At 37.2% G+C, this 26346-nt stretch overlaps 1 protein-coding gene across 6 annotated transcripts in view; it reads right to left on the reverse strand.

Annotated features, from left to right (window-relative positions):
* Window positions 1–943: 943 nt before the first annotated feature.
* The window catches only part of RAMP3 (receptor activity modifying protein 3), a 52005-nt gene continuing 26602 nt past the window's right edge, over window positions 944–26346 (reverse strand). For 4 of the 6 annotated variants that reach the window (XM_048049005.2, XM_048049004.2, XM_048049007.2 and 1 more), the window contains one exon: window positions 944–2490. In XM_048049005.2, coding sequence (XP_047904962.1) covers window positions 2235–2490 — 256 coding nt within the window. In that variant the 3' untranslated portion in view covers window positions 944–2234. Of the gene's footprint in view, window positions 2627–11940; window positions 12044–26346 lie in introns of all 6 variants that reach the window. The other 2 variants (XM_048049014.2, XM_048049015.2) reach the window with 2 other exon arrangements.

The raw sequence follows: 26346 nt of genomic DNA on the forward strand, positions 1-26346 counted from the left end.
AAAATCCACTGTTCTTTAAATCTTACATTTCTTACACACTTTGAAACCTTCACTCTAGGTTTTATTTTTAAATTAAACAAAATCCATTTAAACATGGCATTTGTTTAAAGATCATAATGCACATCTAGCAGTAAGATGTCATCAATGTGACAGTTTCTTCTCCAATTATTTCCTAGACCAATCTGTTTTATAATGAATTAGACTGGTTCATACCTATCAGGTGACTAGCTGATCAGTTGAATGTGATTTCAGATGAGCCAGAATTGGACAAGAACTTGAAGGAAATAAGGCAGTCATATTGAAATGAACATGTTTCTGAAAAAAGTAAGAATTTTTGCCACGTGGTTTCCAAATAACTGTTTTGCTTTTAAACTTGTTTAGATTTAAAATGAAATGAGTTAAATGAAACTCCATGCAAGCAAAAATAAAATTATTTGGTTCTGGCCACACAAAATGGTTGATGAATCTTTTGGTTCAAATGAATGCTCTTTTGTTTTGGTTTTTCTTTTGTTCACCACTGGTTTTGGAGGACAAGAACTTTTTAATACGTAAAACAATAGTTAAGTTGAAAAGTAAAAGATAATCCTTAGTATATATTTCACTTTTCTTTTACAACGAGCAATTTTCTATTAGCTTACAGAGAATGAAAAAAAAAAAAAAAAAAAGGAAAAATACACAGGAAACACCTTATGAAATGAATCATTCTACCACATAGGGTAATGGAAAAACAACCCAGTGTGTTCAACTCTTGTGAAAGGATGTGAAAACAAAACAATACAGCTACAGGTGTTCTTTATGTATTTATACATGAATGATTTTATAAAGGGAGCGCTTTTAATTTGATTCAGACCTGGAAAACACTCCACATACAGATAGACTTCAAACACCAAGCCAGAATCTTAAAGGAGAAAATCTAACTAGAGTAGATATAAAAGACCATTACTTTTCCATTCAAACTGTATTTTATTTATCTGTATAAGGTATAGCAAAACAAACAGTTACTTGTAACAGATTTTGGTCACTTATAACAGAAGAGCTTTTGCCTGGAAGCCATTCTGTGAAATGACAGAAAATAAAGGTTTATAATACAAACACAGAATTTGTTTTATTTTGGACATATTTATTTAAATTGTTACATAGGAATAACTTTATATAATAAGACTTTTTAGTGGATTTTTCTTCTCTTTCCTCCTATGTCTATTCCAAGCTATGCTCATACTTCTTTTGATGTCCATACTTCAATTTCCACACTCTTCATGGGATGAAAAATGCTTTATGTACAAAATCATCCTCTGAAAGGCACCTCAATCAACATCACACCTTTGTGTTTATTTGTAGGATGTCACTTGCACAAACTGAAGTGAGAACAGGGAGTTTACAGTGAACACAAGTCATATAGAATAATAGAATAATAATTATAAAAGTGAAAAATAGACTGGTATATCAAAGTTTCTTCCTTAGTGCATTTATAACCAAACAATATCCTCTCGCTGTTTTTCTGAAAGTAAGACCTGTATCCTTCCCAGAGTTTGTAAGCCATGCAATTCCAACTAACCATGCTCAAAGGCATTACCTAAGCTATTTTATAATGTGGCATGACTTTTCTCCTGTGTGAATAGTCACAGGACACATAAATTATTCCATTTGCCAAGACAATATTTCCAGTTCTTGATAATGATGTTTGTAACTATCTTCCAGAAAAGTTGCCACTTGTTTACATATCCACGTTCAGTTCCTTTGCTAATGATCTTCCATCCAAATCACAAGGTTCACAGATGAAAACCTCAACTGTCCTGAATGAAAACTCAAGAGATATCACCTCCCCCATAGTTAATGTTATACTGTGTGTACATACACTTACATACAGTTTTGCAAAACTTAGTTTACCAAACAGGTTTACCCATGGGAAAGTAACTTTTTTCTCTCTTGCAGCTAAGGGATCCATTTGCTCAGAGACTCCCGTTTCTGAGAATTGCCTGTAAATTCCAAGATGATGACACCCGATGGTAGTAGAGAGCTTTGCACCAGCAACACCAATGGCCAAGGTCAGCAGCACTATTTTTGGCGGAAGTAAGCAGCTGTTTGTTCACAGAAGCACTGCCTCTATCTCAGCATCTCACAGGTTCCATTTTTGCGGATCTGAAATCTTTATGTTGAGTTTCTCTTTTTGTCCTCCTTTCTTAGTTTTTGTTTTGGAAGAAGGAAACGGGAAAAAGAAAGCCCAAGGGAACAACTTACGCCAGGATATCACTTCTCTTACTGCACCATACTACCAGTGTTATCATGGCACATGTTAACATGACTGGGATCAAGATCAGAGTTATGAGAATTTCATCTGGCGGATCTTCCCAGAGAACCTCTTCTGAAGTACAGTTTGAAAAGAATTGTTTATGAATTCTAGTGATAAAGCCCTCTACAAGGGGGTTTGGCCAAAAGCAACTTGCGTAGAAGGCTTCGTGTTCTGTGCACTGGGTAAAGATATCATAATACCTAGGAAAAGAAGAAAATGAAGAGAAGTTTAAATAGAACACATATGTATATTATACTTACAGAAACCAAAAATGGGTGCGATCTGTAAGGTTGGGTCTATCATGTAGATATTCTGCTGAAGGAACTGTAATGGAACCTGTGGATATCAAACAACATAATGAGTCAGAGGGAGAACTGACTCACTTGTACTCATACAACCAAGAGATTTCATATGAAATACTGAGCTTCTGGATAGACAGTGGTCAAAATCCTGTCTTTTGGGTACAGTTACTACAGCCTGGACCTCATAAAGTCATTTAAGCACTGCAGAATTAGAACCCCTCAGTAGAGACATCTACAGTATCATTAAAAAACATGCACACAAATGTGGCATGAACAGGACTTTTTGAGCAAAATATGCATAATTTGTGCCTCACCCATCATTGGACATGAGCTTGTGGCAACAATGATGATATGATGTTGGAATTGAGCCACAGCATACATTACTGTGTAATAATTTCAGTTCTGTTGCACCCAAGGCAGCAAGAAGACAATGGGAAAATAAACACAAAAAAAGTCAGCTTTTGACAGCCTTGATCTTTGACAACCTTCTCAACTCCAGCAAATGCCCAACAGGGAAAAAAGAAAAAAAAATCATTCCTATTTATGTATGTTCTCAATACTCATGAAAGATTGGGAAACCCTTGTAATGCCAAATTTTTTTTTTCAACACAGCATGTGCTGAAACTTATTTGTACAAGGATAACTCGTATTTATGAGAATTGGCTCCCCCTCATAATAAATAATAATAAAAACAAACAATAAGACCTAATGAGTAACTGGATGGGTTTTGTGGTGTAAGCCAAAAAAAAATCAGGAAGCAAATGGGGTATGGGGGAATAGATCAGAAATTAAGAAGATGAATAACAACTCGTCAGTACATGAATAGGGGAAGAAATAAGGAAGCTGAATTATTGTCTGTTGCATTTTTTATATATATCTTTCAGTCTTATGTGACTCAGTAACCTCACTTCAAAGGGAAAGAAAAAATAGAAAGGAAAGAACAAGAAACCACATGATACCTCAAGGGACAGCATTCTGTATTATTATTTGAAAGCCCTACCCTCCCTTTCAGCATGCTTAAATAAGGTAACTTGTGATGAATGACTCTTTCTTACATTAAGTATCACCGGGGACAGATGTTCACTCAATCCTTTGCTATGAAGTAGTGGATGGGAGAAATTCAGTGTCTGGGTCAAGACTGAAGACTTCTGTCTCTCAGGAGAAAGGAATCCGCCTGCCCCTGCTACAAGAGCAAAGGCTGGGAATACAGGCTGCACAGTAACATTCTCAGAGAAGGAAAAGAGGCCTCCCAAGAAGTTTCTTCTGCAGCCCCATTTTCATTCTTTGGGAGTTTGAGTTTATACTGGGATAATCTCACAAGTCCACAACTTGATGCTCTGTCACACAGATGCATACAGACACAATGTATGTATATTTTTAAGCAAAGCAACTAGAAAGGAAGCTTTTGTGACAAGGTCAGCAGCCACAGCCAAAAAGAAAAACAGGAAATAAGCTAAAAATAAAACACAAATATTAGCTGTTTGTTATTTTATTAGTGCCATTCTTCCATGTGACCCCATTGCATCCATTCTCTTTGTTCTTGGACTAAATTAGAATCTAAAGATGTCTAGCTGAGTATGGAAGAGACAGTCCCAGAGGACCTGAAATAAAATACTTCTAAGGGCATGTCTACGAGGATTGACGGACTACAATGCCGACATGACAGAGCTAGCATCGAGTTGCCCAGACAGGTCAATGTTCTGTCTAGCACAGATACCTGGCAGGGCTCCAGAGAGCACTAGGCTCTGTTCCAGCCCTGTTCTGTGCCATGCTCTCGCAAGCAAGCCTGTTCCACCAAAGCTGCTCCTGCTCCTTGCTGCCGCAGCCACCTCAGTTTGCCTGTCTGCTTGTGCAGAGTAACAAAAACAACAAATCCAGGTAACCTGAAGACTTCACAGAAATGGACCCTAAACTGAAAGATTTCATGATGCTTTTTTTTTTCCCCCTGGATGGTCATAAAGTCATATAGGAAGTTCACTATTCTTCCACAAATTCTTTGTTTGGTTGTTGGTTTTTGGTTGTTTTTTTTTTGTTTGTTTGTTTTTTCTTAAATGTTAGATGGTGTAATCAAAAATATTTCCCACTGATTTTGCTCTTCAAGCCCAAACATAGCCAAAAAAATCTGGTTAAACGGTGCCAAAAGGCCAGATAAAAATAATTAGGGAGTTACATTATATTGAAAGACTGATTCCCTACGAGACAAAATAGAATATAAACATTATCTTAACAGTTTGAATTCCTCGCAACTTTCTCTTAATACTCTCTCTTAAAACAAAAAGGTTACCTGCATTGTAACTCTTTTTCCTTTCAATTGTAGAATGTAAGTAAGGCAAAAATTCAGCTATTTGAGAACTATGTGTCTGACAGTAAAGCTCAATTCACTCAAATGTTGGTGCAATTTAGCAATTCAGAGTTTATACACTGCAACAGAAAGCTCACATTTTAACAAAAAATTCTCTGCATGGTACTGTGTAACAGCTGCTTTAGAAGGGAGCAACTGAATTGTAATTACAATAGCGTGGGCGTTTTGTAGTTGATCAATTGGTTTGCAAGTGGGTTTTTTGCTTGTCTGTTTGTTTGTTTGTTTTTAAGAGGAGGTAGTGTTTAATAAATATTTAATGCAAATTTTATTTTCCTATGCTTCACTGTCTTATGCTTTATGTAATGCCCTTTATTCAAATTGTAAAGGCTAGAGTAGGAAAAACTTTCCTTCTGTAAAATAAAATGCCTATCACAATGAAATCCTGGCCTGATGAGGCACTTCAACACAAATGCATAAAAATTACACACTTTGTGAAAGGAAAAGAAAAATGCAATTTTCTACTTATTCCCAGAACAAGTAATTGGAAAGCAGTACAGTAGTACAAGCTCCAATACTTCACATCTCAGATTATAAGGACGTGTGGGAACATTATTATTCTCTGTGCTGAGCCATGTTTTGATCTCTTTTAGGCTAGCTACAAAGACCTTCATTAGTTAATACTCAGAAAAGGTATATTCACTGGGAGCCATATCACTAGCTTTGTGACTAGTGGGTTGAAAAATGAATATAGCCATGAGTTTCATCTCAGTTTACTAGGCCACTACTTCAGAACAAAAACTAAGCATAGTCTGAGCACTGTAATTCATATAAAGATATGCTTTCCACTGGTATGCTCAGGAGAATCACTGTAAATTTTATTAAGGAACCAACTACTTGGTCACAATGCATATTATTTAAAGTACTCACTTTCAAAGAACTAAAAAAAAAAAAACACTTAAATGCTCTTTGAAACACTCTCTGAGCTGTAACACAACTGTCTAAAATATTTAAAATGTTCTAGAACAATACTATAATTTTCAGAGTGAAAATACTTTCTCCCCAGCACTTTATGTTTCCACTTAAACAGATAGTAAAAATCACATGGTTAGTTTTTTGTAAATATATATATATATATTTATAACCAAGATATATATATACTTAGAACCAAGAACCTGGACAATGGTTATTTATTATCAGGGATGCTAACACACACATGTGCCTTAATGGGACAGTGCTTCATGGATCGCCCATTCACACTAATTAAATAGACATCTGGATGTATCGCATCTCACCCATCTCACGGTATGTAGTCACCTACCACTCAGGGAACTGCACTCAAAGTGGAGGGTTTGAATCTTATCTACATTTTCCCACATCCCTAGGGAGGAAAACAGTGATTTCTTTCTCCCTTTTCCTCAAGCTCCCTGCGCAGAAAAACTACAGAGATGATTGATTTACAAACACAAAAAAATACAACCCCCTCCTCCATATTTCTATTAACAATGAGGCCAAGAAACCAAATAGATTGCTTCACTACGAGCTTCCACGAATAAGCACTTTCCAGTGAAAATTGTTCTTTCAAGAAATCCCAAACAGTTCTTATAATGCAGAGTACCATATATCATGTTATTTAAAAGAAGGCTTTTGAAGGCCTCTGACAGTAGACCACTGGCAGTTCCAGTAAGAGAATGCCCCCTATCCAGCACTCACGGACAGACCACCCCTGAGACTCTCTGCACACATGCAGACAGGGATGTTTTGCTATTGCTTAATGAGATGGATCAGGAATTAAGAAAAAACAAACAAACAAGAATCATCCCAGTTACACTATCCCGTTTTACATAAATCAGCTGCACTATTAGTGATATAATACAACGATGGAAAGGTCTTGCTTTCAAACAGCCAGGTACACACAATATGAGTTATTTTTTGTTATTTTGAGTCTACTGAGTATTCAGAAAATAGGGGGAAATTCTATGTAGCATAAATAAGTCTTGGCATAAATCAGGAAATAAATAATTCAGGGGCGCTTGTTTCTGCTACTCCACAATCCTGATTAAGAATTTAGAATCACTGTTCCAGGGTACTACTAATTATGTGGAACATTTCAGTAAATAAAGATGTTTTAAGCATCTTCTTATTTTTTTAAAGATTCAACCAAGAAATTTCCTTAGACATAATCACATGCTTCATTACAGTTCAGACTGAATGATCATCCTTGTCATAACCTCCATCCAGACTGGAATGAGAAATGCTGAAATAATAATTACAAATAATATGCAATGAGAAAGGCTCTTCTTACAGCATTTCCAGTTGAAGTGGAGGCAGAACATACGGAACAACAACACCACCCCTCCCCCCCAACATCTTGTATGATATCTAGTCAGATTTTATATAATTTAAGGGTGTAACTGTCTGGATGAATTTCAAATAATATTCCAAACCTTAAGATAATTATCTGCTGAGGTTTCACCATTACATTTAAAAGAAAGCCTTAGTATTATCAGCTATGAACCTACAAATATGGTGGAATGCTTCTGAGCTTTTTTCATTTAACATATCAAACAGATTTGTTACTGTATCTATCTCACCATTCCTTTACTAAGACATCTGCCAAGAGGAGTGTTCTCACAGAAACACTTGAACTTCCTAATCAGATTTGCTGTTGTGCATTTCTATTACAGAATTCAGCCAAAAGAAAATAGCACACCACAAAATGTAAGGAAGGAAATGAATGTGGAAAAAAAAATCTTGCTGGTTTAACGACATCATAAAGTATAGTTTACACTCGTGCCACTGAATAATGGACAGATTTACTCACTTGGCTTGAAAATAATAAATACATAATGTCCTTTCAAATAATTACAGATCTCCGTTCTTGGCTTCAAATCAACAGCTGGCCAGAAAATGAAAAATGGCTGAATAAATCTAACAGAAAACCCCCAAATACATAACTATTATTAAATATTATTGTTTGTTAATTTCCTAAAAATATAGCAAGAAAAGATAAATGTAAAGAGTAACTGTAGATTCAAACAGTAGTTTATATACATAATATTAATCTCCAAAAGGCAATAGAAGCTACAGTATTAAGCAATTCTAGAACAGGGAGGAAAATATAGCCTGACACCAGGTACTACACTATAAAAATCAGAAATTTAGTAGCATTGGAATTTTACCAAGGCAGAAGCTACTACTAGGAAGTGGACTTTGCCTTCCACCACTCCTGAGCTATATTTTAACAATAACTTAGTTGTAAACACAATCCATGTTGGGGGAACACCAGTTTAGAGAGGGAGCATTCCCTGAAACCAACATTATGCAACGGCAACAGGAGCCAGTCCCATCACTCCTGTGTATTAGACAAATTCAAAACACGAGGTGGATGGAAATCCTAATCCTGCAAAAACTTAACCATATGTATCCAACATCTTAAATGCACCTCACGACCCAAGTAGCCATCGCCATCAGTGACAATGTGTGAAAAAAGATGTACTTAATATACTGAAGATTCCACACTGGTTCTCAGATGCTGTCAGTCACCTCATAAATTCTTACCTCTGTGGCAGAGAGAGAAACAGAGATAAAGGGAAGGCACTGGGCAGGGCAAGGGAAAATGTAGGATTCAAGAGCAGCGCGTGGAACTGGCATCATGGGATTCAAACACCAAAATGCTTTGCCAACCGGCAAATTTATTTGTGTACTGTATCTTCCAGATAAAGAGTTTCGTTTAATCCTTAGAAATTATTAAAACATTGCAGTGTCACTCTGCTCTATGCAGTGATCTGGCTCAAGAACTATGGCTTTAATACAGTTTGTCAAAACCTTTATTTACTATCCTATTCCATAAGCAATGAGTTATGTCAGAGCACATTACTTAATCATGAACTCTTCAGGGACAAGGGTTAAAATGAAGTAGGCAAACCTACTCCAAATAAATCCTTCTAGAGCTAGCTTTCAGAGGAAATATGTATGTAGCAATGAACAAATACACACTATTTTAGTGTGCTCAGTATTTACAGGAGGAACTTAAAAAATGTATACTATTCATGTCCATTACAACAAAATTCTGCTGGCAATGAGATTTTATGCATGTATACATTTATACGCGTATACATACAACTGAACTTCAGAGGCCATGGAAAGCTAAACAATCTTCTAATACATTCTGCTGGAAAAAATGCTTCTTGATTTTTGCAAACCTTAATGGCAGTTATCACTGTGGTGAACATGGGTACTATTGGAATTTGCCAAGTTGAGGCAATTCCCCTCACCAGTTCAACGCAACAGATATTAAGCTGCTATATTAATATTAACATGCACACTGGACACTACATTTCTGGCTTAGAATTGTATGTTACTGTAAGAATAGGATCATTTGTGAGTCACTAATTTTAAACCACTGCTCAGTTTATGAAGTTGAATTACAGCTTTGGTGATAGAGCAGCTGATAAAAACCTAGTTACAACTAGCAGCTCATTTCTGTGTAAACTCCCAAGACATACCAAAGTGTTTGCTAAAAAGCTCCTCAGTAAACAGATGTCCTCAGATTTGCAGCAGCAGCCGTGCTAACGCAATTCAGAATGAACTTAGCATGTAACATTGCAAACAGGACTGAAGACTGGGTCCAGTACTATTTTAGGAAGTCTGATGCCTGTTCTGTGCCCTGATGCAACACCAGCAGATACTGTAGTAACACTGACATTTGATGGAAAACAGAGGGAACAGCAAGAGGGAAAGGAAGGATCATTTGTCATTCATTTTATGTTGTGAGCAGAGTTAAAGCATGTAGTCTGTATCTGGAGGGACATGAGCCATTATGGGAACTACAGTAAGTTGTTTAAAGACAGATTTTTAACACTGTTGAAATCCCCATAGTCACTAAAAACCCCTGAAATTGTGTGTGTTATTCTGCAGTAAACAGATGACTTGATACACATGAATTCCCTGTGAAGTATATGCAAGTCCTGTTTTTTCCCTCTTCTCTTGGTACTACTAAAGTGTCTGTAGCTGAACTGCAGCTACAATCATTACAAAATTATTTGGGAATTCAGGTCATATTACCAAAAAGCAAGGGTGGTTTAACTTTGCAGAGATAACAGGTTTTCTATGCTCTGTTGTACTCCTCCCACTCCAGCACCATGATCTGCACTTTTCAGGAATCAGTTTCTGAGCCACTGCACCATGCAGCACCATGCCGGACCACCATGAGGAACTGTGGTGGCTTGCCCTGCAGACACTCAAGAAAGGGAGGTGCTGCCAACACAGTCTGCATGGGCTCTTCAGTCACACATCTCTGTTCCTTCTTTGTCCCTCTGTAAAATGACGCTAAAGTAGCATTGTCTAACCTCACAAAAATAGTGTGCACTAAGAGACAATGCAGTCTCTAATGACTACCTTAATAGGGACCATATGAGTCATATGCAAATAGTTGCACTCAGTTTAGAAGTCCAAAAACTTTCCAAGTACATAACAACAATCCCTGTGTTAGATTGCCATGCAAGTGTTAAAATTAAGCTACAGTAGCTGTATGTTTCTCATTCTCAATTCTGTTCGCTGTGCTGCTTCAACTGTAGGTAATAGGTTAAGCAAAGAAAAGAAAGCCATCCCTTTACATTTTCTGCTATAAAACAGCCAAAAAAATGTGGCATATTTTCAGCATCACTTCACAATTTCTTCATTCAAAAAGCCACACAAGTAAGCATCCCTGCAGTGACAGTGAGAGACCAGATTCACAGATTCACAGATTTTTCTAGGTTGGAAGAGACCTCAAGATCATCGAGTCCAACCTCCGACCTAACACTAAGTACTCCACTAAACCATATCCCCAAGCTCTACATCTAAACGTCTTTTAAAGACCTCCAGGGATGGTGACTCCACCACCTCCCTGGGCAGCCCGTTCCAATGCTTAATAACCCTTTCGGTAAAGAAGTACTTCCTAACATCCAACCTAAAACTCCCCTGTCGCAACTTTAGCCCATTCCCCCTCGTCCTGTCACCAGGCACGTGGGAGAATAGACCAACCCCCACCTCTCTACAGCCTCCTTTCAGGTAACTGTAGAGAGCGATGAGGTCGCCCCTGAGCCTCCTCTTCTCCAGGCTGAACAAGCCCAGCTCCCTCAGCCGCTCCTCGTAAGACTTGTTTTCCAGACCCCTCACTATTTTTTCAGATAGTACTGAAAAAATGAGTAAGCAAAGAAAACCATTTTGGATGACTGTATAGTTTTTGTTTCAAAGTCAGAGAACAGTTAAGAAATGCCACCTAAAATAAATCAACTGGTTTCTAAATATGGGATTGTAATATAAAAAAAAAAAAAAGTAAGACTGCTATCTGAGACACCGACTTTTGCACTGAAACGTCCAAACATTTAAATGGTTTCTATTTTTTTACTAATGGTTATATGAAAAAAAAAAATAGTATGGCTAATAATGCCTATGTTTCATCCAATACCTTTCACTCATTTATTTACACAGGAAGCAAATGTTCTCTTTGTCTTATAGATGACAAAACTCAACTATAATACAGATCCACAATTTGCCTGCAGCAAAGTAGTTCATGGCAGAAATGGAGATAGAGCATGGGTCTCCCAGGCCCTAGATACAACCCGAGCTGCTTACTAGGACTGTAAAAATCTGGAGAGCCTGAAGTACCCAATCCAACTCAGAAAGCAAGGCAAGAACAGAGACTATACCTACATTTGAGGCTGCTCCCGTTACTGGTTATTTCCTCACAGGGAATCACACTCTGACACAGACAGGGGAGAAGCAATGACTTCCCACGGGGTGCAAGAACACAAGCCATGTCAGACTGTGCATTTGAGGGGCTAAATACCAAATACCCTATCCTTGCTGGTAAATCTGCATCCATACTCCATAAGAAAAAAAAAAAAAAAAGAGAGAGAAAGAAAAAAAAAATCTTCCGCTCAATTTTGAAGTCCATTTTAAGCTTTCAGTATGACAGGACAGGTTTTCTATATAGTTTCTATATAGTTATATAGTTTTCTATATAGTTTCTAGTATAGTTGATACTAATTTGAGAGACTCACCACTGCAGACAAGATGCATGAAGACAGCATTATTTATCGCCACTTTTAAAAGGTAAGTAAGGAAACTACGAAGGCCCAAGGGGTCAAGGTTTCTGGTTCCTGCCTAATGAAAAACAAACTTTGATTATTCTCCTGTAACTGCAACTGGGGTACTAAATGACTCTCTCCTTGTGAAATTCCCACTAATTAAGCTCCTCCTACAATGCTTCCCTCAGTGAAAGCAATCTCTTTTATGTAGCTGCCCACTTTTGTGAAACTTGTAGGAACTTCATGTCTTAAGATTACCTTTTCTCTTCCAAATGTTGTTAAAGTCAGCTAAGGGGCTCAACAGCTACTAAGAGAAACTGGCACACTGACACACACAGAACATGACTACATGTGACTTAATTCCTCAAGAAACCAGGCAGTTGCCAGAAAGTGGCCTGTTTTTCAGCGGAAGTGGAGCTCTTTTTCTAGAGCTTTTCTGCTCAGTCTTCAGTCTTTGCAATTACTCGGATAACAGAGCACCAGGTCTGCTACAATCTGACAGAGGGGAAAGGAAGGATGTCCTGAACTTCTTTCTGTTCTTTCCTCCGTGTCTGACTGATATGCATAGGAAAGGAAAATGCTGTCCATGGTGAACTCATGGACAGAAAGCAAAATACAAAGTTACACCTGATCATTTTTCTCAGGACATACATAAAAGTGCAACAGTATGAAAGAGATCCATCAGTGACTGAGACCTGAATCTGCTTGCTTGCAAATAAGGACTATATGAACCACCATCTTTAATTCACAATATTTACCTGGTATGCAAGATACCCTGTACCTCAGTCCTGAGCAAATGCAAGAGGCTCTGTTCCCAGAGAGTTCATGGATGTAAGTTCCCTTTACATCCATGTTGCTGAAGATTGCATAACAGTTCCCAGGCTAAAGAATATTTACTTTTAAATTAATTCTGCAAAGTTATATACCTCCTATCTCACTGTGTTTCCAGACAAAGCAGACCTCAGCACACAGGCCAGATGAGCCCCCAGACAAGCTTCAACAGAGCCCTGATAAAGGGCTATCAACAAAGAAAGCTTCTGGCGCATTGCACAGCAAGTGAACCACAACAACAGAAATCAGACACAAAATGGAGGTGGGACTCATTACATCTTGCTTTGATATTGCTTCATTCCCCTGCAAATGTATTGAGTTTGTATTTTTCACCCAATGATCAAAACCCTGCCTAGATTCAGCAAGTCACTTGCCAATTTTAAGTTTTGCACAATTCCAGCAAAGCTCACTACAGGAAATTTATGTTACATGGACTTGCATATCCTAACAACTTGAAATCATACTTTTGAGATATGCTGCAAACAAATCAGTAAATGTGATAAAACAGTAAAACAGATTTAAGGATTCATAATACTTTTGCAACTACTTTAAACTTGAGTTTCACACCTGTTGTTTCTCCCTTCCATAATTTCTCATTAAAACAATGATCTCATAAAAGATCTTTGATGTTTGGAAAAAACATACATTTCATAACAGAACAGAATATCAGGAAATACACAATTCCATTTATCTATAGACCAGTTAAGCTCAGCTACACCAAAAGAAATCTCAGGTGTTTCTTATGTACATGGAATTGGGAATGTTCTTAAAAGACCCAATAGCATTTATGTGCCCTAAAGAAGCTGATCTTTCAGAGTAAGCTCCGGACACTGACTCCACTTTTAAATACAAATTTTTGCTCCTGGCAATACTTTTGCAGAATGTTTGCCATCACTCATGGAGTCTTGTCACCACAAACTCATCTGTGACCACTTGCCACCTCTTCAGGTACCAAAAAAGGGAACATGATTCTTGACATACGAAAAGCAGTTTTTGTACATCTAAACATATATTGCTCATGGCTAGAAAGGTTCTTCAGTATTTTCAAAACATCTGTCAGACTTATCACAAGACCTGTTTTGCAAGCCTGTTTGTCCTAAGATTACATGAACTACTGTCGTGGTGGATATTACTAACTGATGCCGCTTTCTACTCTCTCCAAGTACTATTGGCTTTTTTTTTTTTTTTTCTCCATAATGCAGAAATTTTGCTTTTGGAAAGACATACTGTGCTGCTAGTTTTACAGCAAGCAAAATGATGAATGGGTACGGTTTAAAAGACAGAAACCTGCATGAACAGCAGCAGAGTTTGTAGTTTTGCCTGGGGCCCTGGCTAGAATCTCTGTTGAATAACTACATCTCTAGTTGAATAACTAATCAGTTGAAAAACTAAGCCTCAACAGTAAAACAAATGCATACAAAACCACAAAGAGATTTTCTCTAAGATTATTATCAATAATATAAAAAAAAAAAAAGCACGGGGAAAAAAAAAAAAAGAGCTCTCCTGTTAATTAAACTAAGCAACAATGAATTAGCCCTAATCCTTCGAGAATTAATCCCAAACCAATCATATTAATCTTGCTACCGACAATCTAACTTTTTCAAATGGAGATTAAAATCTAGATGAGCATGGCCATTTTTAATTAACTGCTTTACTGGCAAAGTAATGTGGGAGTGGTCACTGCAAAACCATAGCCATGTTCTGCTAAACTTAGGTCTAATGAAATGTAGCATTCCCCTAGTAACAGAGCTCCTCCTCCAGCCAAATCACTGAACACACTAAAAAATCCTAACCCTCAAATTCAATAGCAGAAAGAAATAAACAAAATTACAGCTAAATCACAGACCTAGAGTGGAATTCCTCAGCCATAATGTTTTATTGCAATTTAAATCATCATTTCCAGACCCAGACCCAGATAAAGGAGGTGGTATTCTAGTGGGAATGGCAGTAAAAAAACCTCCATGTATATGGCCTACATAATGTCAAAAAACTTCTGCCTTTAATATCATTAATAAAGTGACAAGGGACTAAACAGTATAAATCTGGCTAAGCAGCAAGATAATAGTTTCTCAATAATTATTTGCTGGAAAGAACTTTGATAACTGTACCACAGCAACTTTCCCAGTATTTATAATTATACAACATGAGTCCATAACCGTTATTCCTACACCAAATGACTCATAAATAAAAAGATGCTTTTTCAGTATGTAGATCTGTTTACACTTGAGCCACTAAACAGTGCAACACAATTACAACACTGTAACTTTCTATTAGCCAGCCTGAATATTAGACATGGTTTAGCTTTACCTACATGCACCTCAGAACAAGTTAATGTACCTCATTTTTGCAGACAGTTTTGCTCAACTGTATTCTTCTATGGAGTTGACTAGTATCATTACCAATATATGTGGTTTAAAGGAAGTCAGTTGAGCTGACATTACATCCCATCTGGTGATGGAGCTTCTATGTGGACACATCCACTGCGAGACTCCTTTTTCTTTTTCTTGTCCTTTTCTAGGAAAGCACAGTTTCCTAGTTTACTCCAAAAGCAATAACTCATATGGATGAGATGAAAACCTGTTTGATCTCATTTAATAATGAAGAGATCATTTGAAGAACAGTAGCCAATAGGGAACATCCATTCTTATTAGTAAATGTATTTTTATGCTTCTGCAAAGTGAGTCGTGTTTTTGGCACTACTTGGTAATTAAAAATAGCAAGACTCACATTATCTAGACAAGTGGTAAGTGCCCTTGTTGATCAAGTCCCATCCCATTTATATTCAAAACAGTATCACCGAGTCTAAGGAATAAGGAATGTCATGGCAACATTTGTAAAAGATTACTGAGCTTCATTGTTCCAAGACTGCTACTGCTCCCCCAGTTTCTTTCAAGAAAAACAAAGCTGAATGTAAATGAAAGCTAACAACAGAAGGAATGTTGCTTGACATATTCCTTGATATCTTCAAGTAAGCAGGGTCAGAGACAACAAAACTAAAAGACACTGAACAATGTTCAGGAAAGCTATATTTGAGTTCATATTGTTACAAAATATATGTCTTCCTTCCTGGAGTATTTTGACTGAGCAAAGCCCTTCCTGTATGTAGAAAACCTTGGTTGCATAAAGTTTACAAATCAGATGGTGACATTGCATCTTTAAACACCCCTACCACAATCACAGACAAACTAACACTCATCACTTATTTCCTGATCATCATTATCTTTACCTCCTAGCTCCCACATGCAGCTGCCAAAATTAAAAAAAAAAAAAAAAAAAAAAAAAAAAAAAAAAAACAAGTAGCTGTGAACTTTCCATGCACAAACTGGTATTCACTTGATAACAGTCAGTAGAGAACAAAACTCCAGCTTCACACAATATTGGAAAGGAGAAATTATACAAAAGCACTACGTAGCTGAATGGCTCAGAGAATTTAATTGTATTAAACATCCTAAGTGAAGACAGTTATCTTGATACAAGAATATTATACTGAACAATTCAATACTGTTCAGCACTGATTCTTCTTTAAGAAAAGAAGAAAAAAACTTTCCCCCAAAATCTGTGTAATTCATATTAGAGTATTAATTTGAAACTTAACCTCTCTGACTCTGAACACATTTAAATCCTGCATTTTGTAAAAGCACTGAGTACTTCCAAACCTCGGTGACATAGCATGTTTTTGAGGAAAAGAAACATTACTTAAGGACAGTTCTTTCTAAAAATCAGTGTTCTGTTTTTTGCTGTTTCTACAATGGGAAATTTTTACCCATGGAAAATATCTTCAGTGCATACAAACAATACATTTACAGTTTAGCAGTAAGGACGTTACTTTGAATTCTTACTTAATTCAAGGTATCAAATGCTACAATTTTGATAGACACATCTCTAATGAACGGGAATTACAACAATGAGTACATAGAACAAGTTATAGCGAACTGAACTGCTGCAGGCACCTCTTCTGTCACTAACAGTCTCCAACCTCTGAATTCAGAGAGACAAAACTGTGTTACCTGCTGCTGGACAAACCCAGCAGAAAAGTTCTTCTGCCAAGGAACAATACATCAAGAAAGATGAACAGCCTGCTACTAGAAAACAGCTTTTTTGCTCAGAATATCTGCTAACACATGCACACCTGCAACGCTGACATGCTAACAAGATAAAAGTAAACATCAGAATCTTTACGGACCCACATAGAGTTTACTTCCAAAGATATACATTTTTATATGACTCTTTGTCTTCTCGTTTTTAGTTTGCTTTTCAATACCCGTGAAATGCTTAGTGGCTACTTCAGTATGACTAGTCCCTTACGCTGATCTCTAACTTCTGCATTTTGGACAGAGATACCAAAAAACTCTGTCAAGAATTGATGTCTGTGTTTTCAGTGCTCATCAAATATCTTGTCCACTATTTCTTAGTGTCTCACCCTCTTATTGTATGGTGCAAACTTGGCAACACTTTTTATGTAAAAACATAATATCTTCAATATAATTTTTCCCCTCAAAGTAGCATCTGAATTCAGAGCATTTTCTTTAGATTTTTTTTTAACTTTCCAAAAACGTATATCCACAAGACACACCCATATGTAAAGTACAAGAACTAGAAAAGGGAGGAAAGGAAAGAAAGAAGTGAGGTATAGTTCTGAAATTAACAGGGTTAATGTGTGACAATTCCAACTAGCACAATTGAAATATCCTTTATGTAAGAATACAATTGGCCAGATAACATGCTAGGGAACACCCTGGTCTTAAAAACTTGTACTGCTTCTCAGACCACAAACATACATGACAGACAACATCAGTTCACTACAAGTAGCATGAAGCATTGCATATCTGCCCCTTGGAGTCAGACAATTCAAGCTTGTGCTTCTGTAAATTAAATGAAGACTTTAAAACCAAGTTTCAAAGATCAAGTTTCAAAACCATTGTCACCTTGGTTAATTATTGAACTCCTTTCACCTTCTTGGGTTTCTCATGAAAGGAGATGACATGTTTCCGGCACAGGCATTCAAATACATCTTAGAATCATAGAATCACAGAATGGTTTGGGTTGGAAAGGATTTTAAAGATCATCTAATTCCAACCTCCCTGACATGGGCAGGGACACCTCCCACTAGCCAAGGTTGCCTAAAGCAACCTGGCCATTAACACTTCCAGGGATGGGGCATCCACAGCTTCTCTGTGCAAGCTGTTCCAGTGCCTCACCACCCTCATAGTAAAGAATTTCAGCCATGTGTTTTTGTGTCAATTTACTCATCAGTATCTAAAATTTAACATCTAAAATTTTAATCCTTGTATTAGAACCTATCAAGGGAACCAGGAAGTACACCAGAATTCAGACCCAGGTAATCAGACCATCTAATAAATACTTCTCAGTGCCAAAAATCACAGATGCACATTCTCAGCTGCCTCAGATGCTTTTTCTCTATTAAAAACAGCTATTTCTCGATACAACTCAGATTATTTCATAATATGTCAAGGTAAAGGCAAAAGCAGATGAAGACCAATAATTTCTTCTTTCCCACCAGCTTTGCCTCTCCCTTCAGTCTCACTAAGAATATCATTATTGTTTTCTAGTGTGTATCCTCCTTCAAAAGCCCAAGCATGAAGGCGATGAGAAGTCCGAGAAGCAGTGGGCTCATCTTCTCTGCTGGTCCTGCACTGAAACTTGCTTAAAAGCAAATATTATACAACTTTGCTCATGGGAAGGAAAGAAAGAAAGAGAAAATAAAATGAAGGAGAAAAAGATCTTGCTAATTTGACAACGTCCGTGATCCAAGCTACTAACACCACTTGAAGACACATTTACAATATTTCTTGTCAGGTTAGATTTCAAAACAAACTTCCACACACTTATAAAGTGGGATGCCATTACAGTCAGTGGAGACATTGGAATAATTGTAGGGCATGGAGTACATGATCTCTTTTAAGATGTCTTCCTTATGCTTCTATTAGCTAGGAAGTAAGTCTAGGACAACTAGTACACTGGATAGATGAATCCCACACCTGAATCAAGAGAGTCACCAAAAATCAAGTTATTCAAGAATTATGCTCAAATATGCCACCATCAATGACAGAGAAACATCCAAACAATATGCTTTCCTTGTATCTACCCAAGCTTACCTCCTTCCCAGAGATATTATGATCAGTCACCATTTGTTTGCACAATTATCCCTCCAATCAACCTGATTGCAAATGCACTAACTGCATGCAGGTATGCAGGTCAGTCCCTAGCATCAGACATCTGCTGATGCAATTCTGCTTTCTCCCAAACACATCAGTCACTTTGATAATTCACTTCATAAAGTCTGCTGAAAATAAGGGCTTATTTTACACTACTCTTCTCAAAATGTTCCAACTCCAGCAATCATACTATAATGAGTATTCCACCAATGTTTACAAAATGAACACTCAGTCAGGTCCAATACAGTCCTCCAACATTTGTGGAGGAGCCAAAGTCATGAGGAAAGAGCCAGTTCCCCACCCAGTAGTATTGCTCTGAGCTAGTAATTCTCAGCACACTCCTCATATCATTGCAACAGCTCTAGGCTTTTCTTTCCATGTAGATGAATGAAACTGACTCAAAAGTAGAAAAAATGTGGCTCTAATCCAGATCAGCACTACACAGCTGGCCCTCCAGACAGATATTCAAAAAAGCACCTGTGAATTTAGTCATTTTTCTGACCAAGCGAAAAAAAATCACAGGGAAAGAAGGAACAAAAGGCATGGGAGCCCTCCACTTTCATTTCAGCTTTCATTTACAAACAACTGCTTCAGATTTCATTTTTAAAGTGTCATCTGCTGAGTTGAAGCTGTTATTAGATTTCACTTAGTCCAAAGTAGCACACGCCTTTTGTAACTCCAGAGCATCATATCTTAAAGTGGAATCAGGGGAGAGAAACATTTGATGATATACAGCTGTAAAACACAAATCACAGCTCAACCAGGCCTAAGACTCTAGGAAATACCCACTGCTGCATGTGTGTATGGTGAAAAATAAACTAAACACAAAAATAATTAATCTGCTTCTAAGCAGAACTTTCCATCACAATTTCTATACCCCTCCTTACTTGATTTTTTTTGAGCACTATAAGAATAAAGATTTTTTTCTGACTTTTAAGAAAAACATATGGGTTTTATACATATAGATAAAATTCCTCTAATTACAAAGTGCATTTGTTTTGGGAGGAGAGTGGCAGTTTTTTTCTGCTCAAATCGTACCACAAATAATAGAGTCAAAAGTCAGGCAACTAAGTTCTTAAGATTAGAGATCTTAAACTTCAAATCTACTATTCATAGTAGAGTACTATTACTGCTACTATCTAGAAAATTAATGAAACAGTGGTTTCACTTTCAGGTTTGAGTAACAAACATTTTCTTTAAAATTGCTATCTGCCCATGGACAGTTCACAAACAAGACCAAAACTGATGAAAAATTAACCACAGAATCAGAGGAACAGTAACAACATTAGAAAGGAATGAAAAAGATTGCATAAAGATTAAGCTGTGTATAGAAAAGTCCTGCTTAACAACTATTCAAGTACATGATTATATTTTCCCATGAGTTTTGAAGGTGCAGCCTGTACACCACTGAAGGTGGATTTTTCTTCCTTTTGCTTCAAAGGTACTGTAAACAAGCAAACCTGTAAATACTACATAAACTCTAATATCCTTTGGATATTTATCCTTATTTCTATTTCAGTTTTCCTCACCCCTCCCCATTCTGATTTATTCCAAATCCAAGAAAAAGTTTCTTCTATCTTCCTCTCTTACCCATGTTACCAATATGTTTGTTTTAACATTTCTTCTTCTTAAAACATGTCTATGTTATGAAATGATAATCATCTTAATATGAAATGGGTAACTTCAGCAGAAATGTGTGAAGGAGATCTGTATACCCCAGAGAAATGTAAAACATTTGTTTCTTGGAAGCTGAAAAGAATGGTGCTTTTAACTGTTCACCTATCCACTATGCCTTGGAAACTTTTGTTCTTTCCACCCCTTATATACTCAGCTATTACCATAGAAGAATTTTTTTTTTCAGTTTTACAAAGCTGCTGTATCTCTTGGGTATCATTTTTCCTAATGACTACAGTCATTTTATACATTGCCATCAAGATAATCAATGGAGCTAGTAACACATCTATTTGCCCTTTGCAAATTATTCAATAGGCTGGAAAAGGTGACTGATCTCTTTAAGAGTGCAGAACACAGCATTTCTTGTCTTGGAACTACTTTCCAACATTGAATTACATACCATTTTGCAAGGGTGAACAGAAAAGCCAGAACCTTGTCAATTAACTATGTACAATACTTTTTTTTTTTAAGTATCGTTATATAATAAAATTCTGTAATTGAAACAAGACTCTGAATACAGAATAAATGGATACTGTTAATTCATACCTTGTTGTGCTGTCAACAGATTACCACATGACTAATACCACATCTAGCTTGAAGCAAGAAAATCCAGATTTTGCCTCTGCAGAGTTAATCTTATTGCTATTATTCATGGTGGATCCATTTGAAAAAAAAGAATGTAGAAACTTTCTTGCAAAAGAAAACAGAAGAACCACAAATGTTTGTATCAAGTATTCATTTTCATAACATATTTATCGTCTTCTGCATATTCATTGCCTCTAAAAACATGCTGTGAATTACATTTGTATTGAATAAATGATGCCAGTATATTGGTTATGACACATTATTTTACCATCAAATAACTTTAGACAAAATTTTTACAAATTGCTTATATGGAAATATAATTGCTTATATCTTTAATAAAAAGATCTAAGGAGATTGTTTTCTGTTAGTGATTACTGTCTACAACTGACATGGAGAAGGCTGAGGTATTCAACATTTTTGCTATCTACCTGGATATGTGTAAGGCTTTTGATACTGCCCACACAACGTCCTTGTCTACAAAATGGAGTGACATGGATTTGACGGATGGACCACTCGGCCATAAGAAATTGGCTAGATGGTCACATTCAAAACTCTGTGGACAACATCTTGATGTCCAGGTAGAGACCAGGGATGACTGGTGTGCCTCAAGGGTCTGTAGTGGGACCTGTATTATTCAACATCTTTGTAGATGACATGGACAGTGGAATTGAGTGCGCCCACATAAGTTTGTAGATGAAACCAACCCGAGTGGTACTGTCGACATGTTAGAATGAAGGGATGCCATCCAGAGGGATTTTGACAACCTGAAGAAGCTGTCCCATATGAACCTCATGAAGTTTAACAAGGCCAAGTGCAAAGTCCTGCACCTGGGTCAGGTCAATTCCAAACATGAATATAGGCTGGGCAATGAGTGGATTGAGAGCAACCCTGTGGAGAAGGACTCAGGGGTATCCGTGGACAAAAAACTGAACACAAGCTTGCAGCCCAGAATGCCAATCATATCCTGGGATGCACAGAAAAAAAAAATATATATATATTATATATATATATATATATCAGATCAAGGGAGGTTAATCTCCCCTTCTGCTCTGCCCTTTTGAGACCCCAGCTGGAGTACTGAATTCAGTTCCGGGGCCCACAGCATAAGAAAGACATGGACCTGTTTGAATGGGTCCAGAGGAGGGCCATAAAGATGATTAGAGAGCTGAAGCACCTCTCCTATGAAGACAGGCTGAGGGAGCTGGAGCTGTTTAGCCTAAAGAAGAGAAGGGCCCAGGGAGAACTTATTGCGGCCTTGGAGTGCTTAAAGGGGACTTATAAAAAAGATGCAGAGCAACTTTTTAGCAGGGACTACAGTAATAGGACAAGAGGTAACAGTTTTAAACTAAAAGAGGGTAGATGTAGATTAGATATTAGGAACAAAATCTTTACTCAGAGGGTGGTGAGGCACTGGAACAGGTTGCCCAGAGAAGTTGTGGATGCTCCATCCCTGGAAGTGTTTAAGGCCAGGCTGGATGGGTCTTTGAGCAACCTGGTCTAGTGGGAGGTGTCCCTGCACATGGCAGGGGGTTGGAATTAGATGATCTTTAAGGTCCCTTCCAACCCAAACTATTCTATGATTCTATGATCTTGTCACAATAAAATTCAAATATAGCATGAACGATGTTGAAAGGACATATCAGCTGACAATCATAAGATTTAAGTGGGGATTGGTTACCAACATCACTTCTAAATTGCTTATTTCTTGCAAGTGACTTTAATCATTAGGATCATTATGTTTATATATATTAAACTATTTGTTAAATGATTTGGTAAAGTAAGCATTGTTCTGACAGAGTTTTTAACAGTGGTGAAGTTAAGACCACCAGTTACAATATTTTAGCAAGGCTACTGTGACTCAAATTGATCTGTGCCACAGTGGATGCATCTGACTAATGGCTGGTAACTTGCATGCACAAGGTGGGACAAGTATAGAATCACAGAATTATATGATCAGATCAATTTAAGTCACAGCAGCCTTGCTAACTTTAAGAAGAAATTACCAATATTTATACTGGTGACTTTTTGGTAAATGACAAGTGCCAGATTTCACTCTCTTTCTTTAAAACACTGAGTCATGGCAAATAAACATAACCAATGTCAAAACCTGTTGAAAAAAGCACTTGAAAAACTGAAACTGAAAACTTGAAATCTGACATTAAAAATTGATGAGTTTTCAACTATTGGTAATTAAAATGTCCTTTTTTTTTTTTTTCTGTACATAGTAGCAGCCACAGAATATCCCTCTCTTTTCTTAATAGGTTGTTAAACCTTTCACAAAGATTTGCAAAAGTGTCTGTAAAATGATGAACAGGAAGGTTCTTAACAGCCTTGATAGAGATGGAGAATGGGCAGCAAAAGCACACTACTTTGGCATGAGAGTCATCATAATTATCTCAGTTGCAGACCTAGAGTTTCCAGTGGTTTAACAAGAAAGAAACAGTTATCCTAGATGAAAAAAAAAAAAAAAATCCAATCATTTTCTCTTCTACCCATTCCTCAGTAGTGGTATCCCTGAATTGAAGCTTTTGTAGACTGCAATTGTAACATATACTGTGGTATATATGTAACAAATAAGATTATTTTGGTTAATCAAATCTGAACTCTTGGAAGTTTGTGCAGCCTCCCAAAAAACTGGTCAATTTGTCCTTATACTGTTTCATTCAAACCATTTACCTGTTTCAAAGAAGCTCTTCAAAGAGATTTTTTTTGCAAAAAGTAAGATTTTCAGTGTCCAGAACTGGAAAACCCAAGAAATCACATCAGATGAAAAAAAAATAACACTTTGCTAGTGTGTAATATAGTCTTGGAGGAACTTCTCTACAGAAAGGGTGTGCAAGCATTGGAATGGGTTGCCCAGGGAAGTGGTGGAGTCCCCATATCTGGAGTTATTTAAAAGATGTGTGGATGTTAGTGATGGGAATCGGTTGAAGGTTTAACGTGATGATCATGAAGGCCTTTTACAACCAGATTCTATGATTTTATTGCTATTTCTACAGCATGCTGCAGCCCAGCCATGGCTTTGGATTTATAAGCAAAACCATCTGCAAGGTTTTCACAGCATTCATAAATGCCAGTTTCCTTATTAAATTCTTAAAATTCAGAAGTCATACTTAGAATAGTTCATTAAAAAACTGATGTTTTTGAATGCTCTTCATCACCTTGCAAGGTGGCCACAGCAGACTGATATAGGAGCACATTGCCATAACTTTATACTAAAGAGAGGAAAAACCTCTCGTCTGGAATTATCAAACCTAGATTCATTTTCACAGCCATGACTTGTATAAACAGTCCTTCCCTCTCCTATGTAGTGAAGGAATTTATAACTGTGTTAAGAAACCATATTTCAGCCACTGCATCTATCAGGAGGAAAGCAGTTATGCAGTAATAAATATTCTTGCCTAATAAGGAATCCTGGTCTCTGAATTCAAACTAACCACTTTATTCACATTCATCAGGATATACTCTTATCTACACAATACAAACAAAACAAATATCTTTTATATGGAAGTAATGGAGATTCACGTGAAATGCAGTTCCTCTTAAAGATGTTCTAATATAGCCTCATTCAGGGAAAAGCTGTGCCTTTGCATTACCTTCACATTTAGAGCTGATCAAAAACAGTAGATGAACAGACACATTTTCAGCACAGACCTGCATCTGGCAGCCTACTGAGAAACTGTAGGTCTTTTTTACTTCCCGTTTTTTAAATAATAGATTACCGTTTTTGCAATTAATGCAAATTATTATAAATATATTATATATAATAATATATATTATATATATTATAAATATTATAAAAATAATGCAATTAATTGCAATAGATTACTATTTTTGCAAAATTGTCAGCTACCAGCAAGACAGCAACACAACTGCTCAGATGTGATAGCCCTTTCCATTATTTTACTTGTTAGTACCTAACTAATTTGTGTGTGGCCTTGTGTGCCCAGGTGGCCAAGAAGGCCAATGGCATCCTGGCTTGTGTCAGGAACAGTGTAGCTAGAAGGACAAGGGAGGTGACTGTCCCCCTGTACTCTGCTCTGGTGAGGCTGCACTTCAAGTACTGTGTTCAGTTTTGGGTCCCTCACTACAAGAAAGACATTAAGACCCTGGAGTGTGTTCAGAGAAGGGCTACGAAGCTGGTGAAGGGCCAGGAACACAAGTCCTGTGAGGAGCGGCTGAGGGAACTGGGGTTGTTTAGTCTGGAGAAGAGGAGGCTCAGGGGAGACCTGATTGCTCTCTACAACTACTGAAAGGGAGTTGTGGGGAGCTGGGGGTCGGCCTCTTCTCACAAGTAACTAGTGATAGGACTAGAGGGTATGGCCTCAAGTTGTGCCAGGGGAGGTTCAGGTTAGAAATTAGAAGAAATTTCTTCTCAGAAAGAGTACTCAGACAGTGGAACGGGTTGCCCAAGGAGGTGGTGGCATCACCATCCCTGGGGGTGTTTAAGGAAAGGTTGGATGTGGTGCTTAGGGACATGGTTTAGTGGGTGACATTGGTAGTAGGGGGACGGTTGGACCAGAGGATCTTGGAGGTCTTTTCCAACCTTAATGATTCTATAATTCATAAACTGCTTTCTTTGCTTTTGATAAGAAAGGCATGAGTCCCAGAAGGAACATAAAAGGTTACTGGGGGCAGTTACTACAACTACCTTACTGCTGCCATGACCTCTAGGAGGTTTTAGAAGGATTTTTTCATCTAAAAATATTTTAAGTTTTGATATCTAAAGAAGCAAAAAAGAAATACACAGGGAGAACAGATGAAATATCATTGTTATCTGCATTTCACTGAGAGCTCAAAAAAAAAAAAAAAAGCAGCAACTATGTCTATAGAGGAAGCCTGAAGGAAGACCACCCTATTAAAAAAAAGAAAATAACACTGTATCACAACAGTCCTTTCTATACCAGAGCACAAAACATTTAAAGGTAAATAAACTACATATAATAAGAGGTCACATAAACTGCAGGCTTCTTTAACCTTCCTCCACAGAGACACTAAGCTGATGAAGAGTATTTTCTTCTATGAAATCTGGGATGACAAAACTGAGAAGGGTTACAGCAGGCTAAATAAGGAATTTTGGTTCCCTTCCCAATAAATCTTCAGGGAAATAAGA

This window comes from Anser cygnoides, chromosome 2 (assembly GCF_040182565.1).
Source record: "Anser cygnoides isolate HZ-2024a breed goose chromosome 2, Taihu_goose_T2T_genome, whole genome shotgun sequence".
Classification (NCBI taxonomy): Eukaryota; Metazoa; Chordata; class Aves; order Anseriformes; family Anatidae; genus Anser; species Anser cygnoides.